We start from the raw sequence: 12805 nt of genomic DNA on the forward strand, positions 1-12805 counted from the left end.
GACCAGCAGTCAAACGTTACTTTCTGTGGTACTCTTAAATCTTTGCTTTTGTAAGCCAGGGCACCTGTTCAATACAAGGCACTTGGCTCCCTCTTGTGGTGTATGGATAGCATAGCAGATGCACCAAACAGTTTGTTTGGCCAATTAAATCAGATGACATCATACATGTTTCTAGGACATGGCTATCCAGGTTTTATCCCAAGGGCCCAAATGCATTCTGGTCTCACAGTATGAATGGACCAGTTCTGCCAGTTCTGGTCAGAGAGGTATCACCCTCAGGCACACCTTTAAAATACACAAGCCAAGGAAAGAATAGAATTATAGAAAGTAGGGCATTTTGAACCCAAGTATTTTACATTTGGTATCCAAGAATGTGATTTTGAAGATTCATTAATAATTCAGTCAGTCATAATTAAGTCAAATCAGGTGCTAGAAATGAAACATAACTGGTAGAAACTCTTGGTAGCTTAAATATAAACAAAGGCTCTACAGGATTGACCCGGATTCACCTTTAGTTCTAGGTTCATTAGTACTAGCTCGTACATGTCTTCTTATTTATGTGGTTAATAAAAACTGTGCTGACTTGTAACTATAATCCCTGCAGTGTTATGTATTCACTTGTAATTGGTTGCATCCTCAGGCCCTGGAGTGGATCCATGACACTGGAGAGTTTTACCTGTCCACACACACATCCACTGGCTCTAGCATACACCACACCCAGGAGCTACTGAAAGAGCACGAAGACTTCCAAATCACAGCAAAAGTATGTGCATACGTTTATCTATGAAGGTTGAAATAAATGTTTAGTGTGTAGTTTTTGGAGCCCGTTGCTTTACTTGATCTCCTGTGTGTATGATTGCACAGACCTGCAATCTGCCATGAGGCCCATTCCCAGGGCAGTGTATTGTCCTGTTCCCTCTTTGCTGTGTCACTCTTATTGTGTTACAGAACACGCTATTGTGTCCATCAACCTACGCACTGTTTCCCAACTCTCCGTCTCTCCTCCCTCATCTACCTTTTCTCTGCGGGCACTGCCTCTTTGTGGCCATCTCTCTCCTCTCCCCTCTCTCTCTCTCTCTCTCTCTCTCTCTCTCTCTTTCTCCCCTCCCTGAATATCTCTCTATTGACAGCAAACCAAAGAGCGGGTAAAGCTGTTGATCCAGCTGGCGGATGGGTTTTGTGACAAGGGCCACGCCCATGCCCTGGAGATAAAGAAATGGGTGACCTCGGTGGACAAGCGCTACAGGGACTTTTCTATCCGCATGGACAAATACCGAACCTCCTTGGAAACAGCGCTCGGTATATCTTCGGACTCAAACAAGGCTGTGAGTCTCACCATTATATCAAAGCTGTTCAGATGTGTTTTGATTAAAAATGTGTTTCAACTGTTGGCACCAGGTGGTCAGACAGATACTAAATATAGGTCAGGTTTAACCCCCTATCATGATCCTGTCTAAAGCCATACCTGTTTAGATTTAATCAAGCGCTGCTTAGAGCAAATACACTCTTGTGTGTTGACCACTGAATGACTGCTGTGCCTCGTACACATCCACATAATCACACTTGTCTCCTTTTTTTTTCCAGAGTAAAGAGCTTCAACTGGATATCATCCCTGCTAGCGCTCCAGGGTCAGAGGTCAAGTTAAGGGATGCTGCCCACGAACTCAACGAGGAGAAGAGAAAATCAGCACGAAGAAAAGAGTAAGAGAGATTTTCCTGCCCACACTAGATCACACCGGATTCTCAGAATCATGTTTTTTATATGTACTGGCCTGGATGAGTTATTCAGTCATTTCAAGCAAACATGCAGAAAAAAAACTTATTGCTTTTCTGTCCCATTACCATTTTTATAGCTGCAGCTCGTCATTTCATATTGTTAGGGTTATAACAATATGGAGCTTACTGTCAAATTACCCAGAGAGAGAAGATAAGGACATGAGAGTGAAATCTTCAAATCCAATCAAGTGTGTAAACGAAGGATAATTGAGTTTATGGTGCTTGACAACACGGACTGGTGATTTGTCACTAAATGCTCTAACGCTGCATAGAATGTCTGTGTTAAGTAATAGGGAATGCTTTATTGGTGAATGTGAGATATTGACACAGGAGGGAGTCCCTTAACAGCCTGTAAATTACAGTACATACATTCACAACCCATAATAGAGCCGTAAGGGAGTCATAATAATTCATGTTTGTCGTAGAATAGTTGGTTCAGGCCCAAATTGATCTCTGAACCGTATTTTAGGTCACACAGTCATTTCATATTTGTTATATTAATACATAAACACTTTCCTCTTCCGCTCAGATTTATAATGGCTGAGCTGATTCAAACAGAGAAAGCTTATGTCAGAGACCTACGAGAGTGTATGGATGTAAGTATTGTTCAGTTTTTTAAATTATAGCAGTACTTTTTTCTTTAAAGCTGTCACTTAAAAGTTATTTACACTTTTTTTTTGTAGATAGACCCCCTGTTATGTAATAATTATTCTCTGGTGTTTGTGCAGACCTATCTGTGGGAAATGACCAGCGGTGTTGAGGAGATTCCTCCTGGCATTGTCAACAAGGAACACATCATTTTTGGGAACATGCAAGACTTGTATGAGTTTCATCACAAGTGAGTTGTCTCTGTACTCTTTGCCATCATATAACTGAGTTGCTAATTATGCATTTGAATAGAAATCTGTTATCAAATCACTGCCTAATATGGATCCTAATTATTTTGATTCTCTGTACAGCATCTTCTTGAAGGAGTTGGAAAAGTATGAGCAGCTTCCAGAGGATGTTGGCCATTGTTTTGTGACCTGGGTAAGAGTAACACTGTATTGTTGTGATTTTTCTATTTTAGTCCCATATTGTGTTCAATTAATTCAAATGTAATCCCTTTCAGTCATCACTTCTGAGCCACTATTGTTGGATGCTACCTGAAATCTTTCTGTTGTCTAAGACCCTGTTTAGACTGGGGAACAATTGGGCAGTAAAACGCGTTAGCCATAGCCAACAACATCACACACAGAGTGTGAGAGCAGGACAGTAGTGATCAGGGTACACTACATTGCTTTTTCTCTTTGCTGACGATGAATAAAGAGCTGCAGGTCTGGGTGAGTGAAGGCAGAGGCGATCTAGTATCACACAGGTACACCTCAGAGACCACAGTGGGCAGGTTGATACGTGTCCAGCTTTGCCCGGAGGTGTAGATGTGTTTATTTGTGCCTCAGAAAGTAACTGGCATAAAATAACCAGCGAATAATATTTTATTCATTCATGTAATTCACTTATTTGCTCTTGCATGCAACAATCCCTCTTTTGATTCACTCTCCTCAGCTTGTGGTGCTGAGGCCACGTCTGAATACTGTCTTAAAAAAACAACATACTAAACAATTGCTGCAGTGTCAACCTTTAAATGGCAAAACATATGCATAATAGTAAGACTTGAAATGTTAAATATTGTTTCTTAGCTATCCAAAGCTCTTGATATATTGAAAGGTAAATGCCACTGTTATTTCTCTTGCTAAGGCTGACAAATTCCAGATGTATGTGAACTACTGTAAGAACAAACCAGACTCAACTCAGCTCATCCTGGAGCACGCTGGACCGTACTTTGACGTAAGTAGAGTTTAATGTGTAACTTTATAACATCCCGTCTAAGCCTGTCTAAGACATGTTTCTGTCTTCTTTTTTTTTTAAATCACAGGAAATCCAACAAAGGCATCGTCTTGCCAACTCCATTTCCTCTTACCTAATCAAGCCAGTGCAGAGAATCACTAAATACCAGCTGCTTCTCAAGGTACATGGTGCTTTTAAATCTAAGTGGAAAAAGATTTGGTTTAACATGATTCATCATGACAGGCAAAAAAAAAATATGAAGCACTTTTGTGCTCGTTACATCATTATTTAAATGTCTCTTGAAATATCACTGCCTCGCTTCCATTTTAGGAGTTGTTGACATGCTGCGAGGAAGGAAAAGGTGAAATCAAGGATGGTCTTGAAGTGATGCTTAGTGTCCCCAAGAGAGCCAATGATGCCATGCACCTTTCAATGCTGGAAGGTTGGTGAACACACACACACACACACACACACACACTCTCCCACTGCTCATGCATGCTAAATTACCACCTGTTCACTGTTTTCGCTTTGATGATTTTTGCTACTCTGAATGGATTTATGCTCACTTTAATAGTCATTGAGTGCAAATTACTCATCTGTGAGTTGAAATACCTTAAAACACCGAACTTCCTTTTAACACCCACACACAAAATTGCATACAGTGCCGTACAAATATGATTTTTCTCCTCTTACTTCACAACTTCAGGATTTGATGGGAACATTGACTCCCAGGGAGAGTTGATACTCCAGGAGTCCTTCCAGGTGTGGGATCCCAAAACTCTGATTCGGAAAGGTCGCGACCGCCACCTCTTCCTCTTTGAGATGTCCCTGGTCTTCAGCAAAGAAGTGAAAGACTCTAATGGGCGCAGCAAATACCTCTACAAGAGCAAGCTCTTTGTATGTATTGTCTGACTAAAGTCACTGGCTTTTGTATGTTCTCTCTTTTGTATATATATATATAATATGGTGATTTGTTTTTTTTTCCCAGACATCCGAGCTTGGAGTGACAGAACATGTGGAGGGAGATCCTTGTAAATTTGCTCTCTGGGTGGGCAGGACCCCAACCTCTGATAATAAGATTGTTCTCAAGGTACTGCATCAAGATTTGATTTAGGAGGATCTGTCATCAGTTAGGTGTTTATGCTAGTGTTTCATTATTGTGCATAATGAGCCCTTCAGCTAGTTTCAACCTCACCACTAGATGGCACTAAATCCCACACAATAGTCCTTTAAGAGTGAAGACAATAGAGCAATTTATGTTTATGTTCAACTCTATTTGCTGTGAATGATAATGTGAAAAGTTATTTTTTTTTTGCTTATTGCTTCAGCAGTAGTTCTCCTTTTGGTACTGTACTCAGTGTAAAAAATATCTACCATATGATTCCTCTTCTGCAGCAGTGGTCAAGGTGCACACACATTGAGAAGAGTCACTCCATGTCTGTAGTCCACCCCCACTAAAGCCCACACAGTTCCCTTTGTTCAGCCAAGAAAGTTCAGTCTCTGTAAGGGGGTGGAGTGTTACTTTTTGCTACTTTACTCATCACACAGAGACATTAGCATAGCACTTGATGGGTCATAATCCAAACTCACAAGCAACTTGGTAGTTAACACCAAGTGAGTGTGAGTCAGAGGCTATGTTTTATGCATGGCGTGTGTGTGTGTGTGTGTGTGTGTTTGAGACTGGCAGAAAGAAAGAATCCCAGTGTTACAATTTGAGCATGTGTGCTATGCAGCTGTCTTATTACATAATTTCTAATGACTATCTTAAACTGAATCTTATATAACCCAACTCCACAGAAGCCCTGCTACTGGTTACTGAGTAAAAGAAGAGGGTAGTTGTGCCTGGATACACATGGGCTCATACGTATATATATATATATATGTATATATATAGTTTGCACTGTTAAAACCCTGTCTGCAGCCACTCTGTTATCCTCCTTTCACACTTGAATAGAGAGATACAATATTGCAGGGATCAAATACATGTGGGATCAGACAGACCTGTAATTGCTATATTAGACCTGATACCCTGTACTGTACACTGTGTTATGGGCCATTGTTATTTTTCTGTGCTTTTCACATTGATGTTCTGTGTCTGTCTGTACATGGAAAAAAAGGTGCTGAAATAATAGCTGTGCACTAAATGTACCGTCTATCTGACCCAGTTTTGTATTTTTGTCACAGGCTTCGAGTATCGAGAACAAGCAGGACTGGATCAAACACATAAGGGAGGTCATCCAAGAGCGCACAGTGCACCTGCGGGGAGCCCTGAAGGAGCCCATTCACATTCCTAAAGCGACCACAACTAAGCATAAAGGCAGACGGTGAGCCTAAAGTCCTTTGACATATACATAAAAAAAGATACAGCTGTAAATATGACCACTAAACATGGCACAACCTAATGTTATACTACAATGTATAACGTTTACTGTATATGTCATTTCATGCCTGCAGGGATGGAGAGGAGCTGGACAGCCAGGGAGACGCCAGCAGTCAACCGGACACCATCTCTATTGCCTCACGTACATCCCAGAACACACTGGACAGTGATAAGGTACAATAGGAACACATATCCTAGCTTTCAGCATGCCCAGCATTCTGTGTGTTCACTCAGTCACCATGTAGCTATTCAAGCCATTGGTTCAGAGACATAGTCATCAATAGCTGCACCCTGTTTACATGCAGAACTGTCCTCATTTCCTGTAAAAATGTTTGATTGTGTTTGGAGGAAGAACACTCCATCTGACAGGGTTTTAAAAGAGCATGTGTGTTTGTGTGTATCGGAGAGAGAGAGAGAGAGAGAGAGAGAGAGAGAGGGAGAGTATCTTAGCTGACTGTGAAAAGGAACGGTTGACTGTGGTTATATCTGGTTATAGCACCACAGAAGGCTTGTCCTCCTACGCTCAGTATGATCTACTGTAAAGCTAACACACACTGACGGATAAAAAAATATTTTCAATGTTTTTATGACGTACTAATTATAAACTGGAGCAATGGACTTTCTTACATGAGGTCATTGTTGTCACACTTAATTTGGACTTTCCTGAAAAAAACAAGAAAGAAAAACCGTAAACGCAGGACAAAGCTCAACACTGTGGTTGTTCCACATAAAGTAAAAAGCATCCTTCAAAGGTGAGGGGTGTCTGTGTGCGCATGTGTGTGTCCTTTCCGCTTGAGACAAACGCTAATTAATTAGGCATGGTTCTCTCAGTTTAGTGCATACTCGCATGCATAAACATTCAAAACACACAGTAACACGTGCAAATTGAATGCATCTCTCTGTCTCTCTCGCTCAGTGAGGACTCTGTGAGACATTTCATTCAATAGCAGTGACAGTGGTGTGTTTGTGTTCCTGTGTGTGTGACTGACTTGTGTGTCAGTAGCTTCAGCCTCCCACGCTCTCTTCGCAGAGGATGCTCGTCTGTATGCCAGACAGGAGAGCACAGTTTTAAGTCCTAACAGCGATCGATCTTGCACCTTGCTTCAAATTTTGGGGAACCACAGGTTTTTTTTTCACCTTTTAATTTTCTTTTTTTTTCCCTTGACAAAATGGACTTTGGAGATGTTTATTGCTAGACAAGGATGGATTAACTGCTACGCTCCAGAAAAAAAAGATGCACAAGAGGGACTCATTTAAACTTCAATAGTCTGATTGTAAGGAGCCACAGAGGAGTGCTATCAACTGTTACACTGAACAGCAACAGGTTTCTGCAGGATTTGGAGTGTTTTGGCACATTTTTAGTGGATCACAGTAAATATCAGTAAGGTTTTGTAGCCTTTTTGGAAGTTATCTTGCAATGAGGGAGTGGAAAGCAATGGAAAGGCTGGAGGAGAGGAGTTCATACCCTGTGTCTCAGCTCCTCAGGTCTCTGGCTTTACCACACTACCAAAGGGTATGTTGTAAATAATGGGCTTTGCTTTGGTTTGATGAATGCATCGTACTGTGTTATGAAAAGGAAAACAGAAACATGCTTTAAGGCACTGTAATTAAGGAACACACAAGCAGCTGTACACCTTTTGTGTGTATGTTTTTAATGGTTAGAAATCCTGTGGTAAAATTACATGTTTAAATAGATGATTGTACTTTAGAGGACATGAACCTATAGGATTAAAAATAATGTAGCAAGTACTAAGTTCCAATGAATCTTTAATATTAAGGACTTGAGCTATACATATGTAAATATTTGTAGTATTCGCTTGAAATTAACATGTTCAGTAACACAAGCTAACTTTAACTATATCCAGATCAGATCAGAAAGATGTTTATATGTGAACAGTATTGGTGTTCTGGTTGGTTTACTTCATCAATAGCAATAAGTCACATGTTTAAACAGAAACACCTTTAACAATAACCAGTGAGGCGAAATGACTAATCCATCTTCTCCCACTTCTATCTAATGTCGCCTTTCTTTTCATAGATGCTCAGATGATCGGAGTCGCATTGTCACAGTGACGTTTTTTTAATTTGTGCACACATGAGTCACTAGTCATCCGTGCATAGAGACTTTCACTTCACAGTGCCACTCGAGTACCTGTGCTGTAAGCAAAGGGAATATTTCTCTTCCACAGTGATTGCATGAAGTATTGCCAGAGGAAGCAGATTATCACAACTGTTTGTGGCAAGACAAACTATTTATAATTTATTGGGCTCTCAAAGTGACAGCACACAGGATATTAGAGTGTCCTATATACTGACCTATTAAGAGCACATATTAGAAGTCACACTTTTACTTGTGTTTTGCTCCTAAATGTAGATCTACATAAACTAATAATACTGTTGTGCTTCTCATTGCAGCTCTCTGGTGGTTGTGAGTTGACAGTTGTGATCCATGACTTCGTGGCCAGCAATGGTGGCAGCAACGGGGAGCTCACGGTACGCCGTGGCCAGACCGTCGAGGTTCTGGAGCGACTCCATGACAAGCCGGACTGGTGCCTGGTGCGGACCACAGACCGCTCTCCAGCTCAGGAGGGTATTGTACCCTGCTCCATGCTCTGTATCGCTCACTCCAGGTCTTCCATGGAGATGGAGGGGCTCTTCAACCACAAAGGTGATGTGCTGAATTTATTTATTTCCACATAAGAGGTGCACTAAAACATGTTGTGATATTTCATTCTGATTAATTCACTTTAATTAAACAACCTTTTGCCACCTTTATACACATATGGCCACTTGAAATATTATGGACAGCTAATAGGATGTATTTCTTGCTGGGAAACATACTCTATATAATGACACGCTTCTGGGGGAAGCACGGACGTGTTGCTATGCAACACTGAAAAGTCTGCTTAAAGCTGGGCTCTCTTTTAATTATCTTGAAATATTTTCAACCTTTGAACTCCCTACACTTTAACAGCCATTGAAAATATAACTGTAAGAATGTTTTGTTTTGCTTAAACAAGCAACAGCATGCCCCTCCACTACAACAAACATTAAAATATTAGGTGTTGTTGTGAGGGTGCAAATCTGGAGGATATGATGCAACAGTCTGCATCTGTTATCGTGCCCAAAGGGTCTTATTATGAGGAGTTCATAATGTGGTTTACACACACACACACACAGACACACACACACTCACTGCTGCTTACAAAGGAAAATATCATTGAATCATTTCCTCCCATAGACCTAAGTCATAATTATGGGCACTGAAGTCTATATGAAATAATAAATGAATATTTCTGTACTATAGTGTACTTTATGAGAAGGATGCTCCTGTGGTGCATTCTGATGATCTCTCTAGTATACACTAATAATACATTGACGTTGTTCTTATGTGTGATGTGTATGTGAATGTAGTGACTCACCACATTTAAGTGTCAAATACTGCTCCCAGATTATACTATATAGTTGCAATTCTTATACAAATGACTAATAGCTGGCTCAGGTGGATGATGCTTGTTGTGGGCAGGTATGCATTCTTTTTCTGTAACTGATTCCTCCATCGGTTCACTTGCTGCTCTGGTGCTTGATGTCTTCCTAACACAGCGCACCTCTCCAGGATTGGTACATAGTATCAAACACTGACATCTCTAATCTGTTTTAGTGTGTGACGCTTGGGCCTTTAAGCCTAAGCTTTATTTTCAGCATATGTGCTACACAAGGTAAATACTAATAACCCTAAATCTAACGTTGATACATCTTCCTGTAGTGTGCACAATATATCCTGTATATTTACATATTTTTCCCTATGACCAAAACACTTGAAAATCCTAAAGCAAACAGTAAACAAAGAATAAAAATGCTAACAGATGGGAAGAAGAGAAAAAAGTATGACCACTGTTAGACTTGGAGTTGGGTGAGTTATGAGCTGCTGTCATCATGTCTTGACAGAAGTTTCTGCCTGTGCCTTTCCTTCTTTAATCTGGCAGAGTGGGTGAGAGCTGTACTGCTTGTTTCTATGGTGATATAGCATACAAATATTTTGCTGGCAGCCTCTTTGTAGTCAGTATGAGAAAAGGTCCGCATTTGTATTTGAAATTACAGGATGTTTGGACTGCGCATACAACAACTCACGATTTTGACATTAGCTGAATGATTTACTAGAACAGTAGAGAAGAAAGAATTTCCCAGCTTCTTATTTTATGCTTTCAACCCCTCATCTTTGTTGCCCTTACAGAGGCTCGAGTTTCTGTGGTCGCACCTAAACAGCCAGTTTTTATCTGTGTGTTTGTGTGGCCAGAAGGAGCCCCACACTGCAGGGGGTTTGCTCTCATCAAAATAAAGGCCCGTTCGCTAAAGAGGAAGACAAGGATGACAAAAAAATGTCATTGCAGTTTTTATCAGCCTTTTGTGTTCACTGACTGACCGTGGAAGCCGCTTTGTCCAAAGCTGTGGGATGGTGACGGTTTAGGGGATTAGGGTGTTTTCCAGAAAATCTCCCCTTTACCCGCTGTGTCTCACAACAAGGAATAATTGACTGTTCGAGGTGTCAGGACTAAAGGGGAGGATAGAATAGAATACTTCACATACAGGAGAATTAGTTAAGTGTATACCAAGCAGCTGGGCTTCTGCTGTGATTATAGGATTTTTCAGTGTGAAATAACAGTTGTCCACATGCATAGTATGCAGTGAGTGGAGGTGCTTTTTCTGAATCCCACTGCTACACATTCCACTTAAATTACTTTAACCTAATATTTTGGTAAGTGGAATTTAACAAACATACTGGTTGACGTTCTCACAGTTAAATAAAGACAAAACTACTAAGTGTTTTTTGTAAAAGGGGCTCTTTAAGAAGAGTATAAGCAAGCCTGTTTATGTGCATCTGTGTGCCTGTCCATAAAGGAGAGTGTGTTTAGAGCACAGAAACAGACACTCACGGTTAAACAGGGAGCTCTTTGTGCATCCAGACTGCACAGTGTCCATAGGGACATTATCTGGTGAAGATTCTGGAAAACAGAGTTAAGTGTTAGATAAATGTTTAGTAGAAAAATGCTTCAAAACTCCACTAAAGAGAATGCTGGAGGGGAAGAAAAAAATAGAAATATGCGTGTGTGTGAATACTTTCGTAACCAGCCGCTGAATATGACAGGTTTTTTTTTTTCCACCAAGCAGTTTTCTGTTCAGTTCTGTTGGATTTCATAACCAAATCTATATTTGTTCCAAGGATACTGCACAACTTGTATGCATCCTAATGCCTGTAAAATATGCACCCACCCACACAAACTGAGTGGGTGCTTCTACAAAGGGTAATACGGTAGATGTGCTGCATGTTTCCAGACGTCCCTTTGGAGCAGGAAAAAGGCACAGTGGAGGTTTGCCCAATATCCTCACAGCAGCCCACTCACGAGGGAGGAAAGAAGGGAGGGAGGGAGTTAAGGAGATACAAAGAAAGAGAGAGAAAACATCCTACTCTCTAATGCTGCATTTGACTCTTTCTTTTTCACCACACTGGACTTTTCTCTCCCTGGGATTTTATCAGCGTAGTTGCTGCAAATTTTTCTTTGTTTATTTGCAAGTCATGAGAATCCTGTGAGGATGTTTTGAGAGAATATTTCAAGTCATATATCAAGAGGCGTGACATTTGACTGCCATGGCCCGTGGAATTGAATCCTTAGTGTCTTTAAATCCATTTTTCTCAATGGATTCAGCACAAGGAGAACATTCGGACCACTGCAAGTTCTGGCTGCTGGATCTGGGTAGGTGACTGTAATCTACGGAAGTTTGTTTATCCTGCAATGGGTGGTGACAGAGTCCGAGTGTAGATTTATTTCTCTATGGCATAATGATTTTGCTCTCAAAGCATACAAGTGTTTCACGATTGCTTCTACCAGTAGTGCGGCGCAGTACAGACACTTAGTTTCTTTGGTCATCAGCTGATTTTATATGGATTTCACTTAAAGTGTGGATTAGGTCGTGGCATTATTGCAGCAAAAGTAATTTGGTGAATGCACCATTATGTGATGAGGTTTTAAATCTACTGAAATCACATTGACAGGATTATATCCTGTATGTCAGGTCATTCAGGGTCTGCACAATTTGGCAGAGTGGTATTGTTGACCCTAGGGAAAAAGGAAAAATATTAAGGTAAATATTGAATATAAAATAAATAAGAAACATCTTAGAATGTTTCAAACAATTACTGTATATTCAATTACGCTTAGCTTCGCCATGTGTAGTTGTGGGGGGTCTCTAAACTCCATATCTTCCATCCCATCAGCACTCCCTCCCTAACTGTGACTGTTGGTGGCCAACCCTCTCCAGTAATGTCCACATACTTACAGAACAGCTAGTCAAATCCCCTGGAGCCTTTCCACACGCTGCACCTCCGCCCCTAAAAGCACGTCTGTGCCAGTGCTGCCTGATGCTTGTGTGTGCCTGTGTGTGTGTGTGTGTGTGTGTTTGTAGGGCTTTTCCCAGAGAAGATAAGACCACACCAAAGACGCTCCCCTGGTGACACCTCTGGAATCTCAGGCATGCTTCTGTAGAGCTGCGCTGACTTTTAGGATCACTGCAATTGTACAACAGCCCCCCCCTCCAACACCACCACTCTCCACCCACCTTCTATTCTGAGATACACACAAAGTTGTAAATCTAGCATGTTCTTTGCAACCGCATGAATGAGCAGACCGAGTTTGGTAGCTTCTGAATGCAGTAGAGAACATCTGGACTCTTAGTTGGTTTCTCCTCAGGGACGTGCGACCACACATGTAAACCTAATAATTGAGAGAAGGACTTGTTTTTGCATGCCTAATTAATTACTTAAATT

The 12805-nt window shown here is 41.0% G+C and overlaps 1 protein-coding gene across 3 annotated transcripts in view; it reads left to right on the top strand.

Annotated features, from left to right (window-relative positions):
* triob (trio Rho guanine nucleotide exchange factor b) overlaps positions 1-12805 on the top strand; it is an 81694-nt gene that overhangs the window by 54648 nt on the left and 14241 nt on the right. For all 3 annotated transcript variants that reach the window (XM_028424637.1, XM_028424638.1, XM_028424639.1), the window contains exons 24-37: positions 641-763; positions 1131-1325; positions 1585-1700; positions 2305-2371; positions 2504-2613; positions 2735-2804; positions 3513-3602; positions 3691-3783; positions 3933-4044; positions 4309-4499; positions 4591-4692; positions 5787-5926; positions 6057-6156; positions 8398-8650. In XM_028424637.1, coding sequence (XP_028280438.1) covers positions 641-763; positions 1131-1325; positions 1585-1700; positions 2305-2371; positions 2504-2613; positions 2735-2804; positions 3513-3602; positions 3691-3783; positions 3933-4044; positions 4309-4499; positions 4591-4692; positions 5787-5926; positions 6057-6156; positions 8398-8650 — 1762 coding nt within the window. The remainder of the gene's footprint in view (positions 1-640; positions 764-1130; positions 1326-1584; positions 1701-2304; positions 2372-2503; positions 2614-2734; positions 2805-3512; positions 3603-3690; positions 3784-3932; positions 4045-4308; positions 4500-4590; positions 4693-5786; positions 5927-6056; positions 6157-8397; positions 8651-12805) is intronic.

This window comes from Parambassis ranga, chromosome 16 (assembly GCF_900634625.1).
Source record: "Parambassis ranga chromosome 16, fParRan2.1, whole genome shotgun sequence".
Classification (NCBI taxonomy): Eukaryota; Metazoa; Chordata; class Actinopteri; family Ambassidae; genus Parambassis; species Parambassis ranga.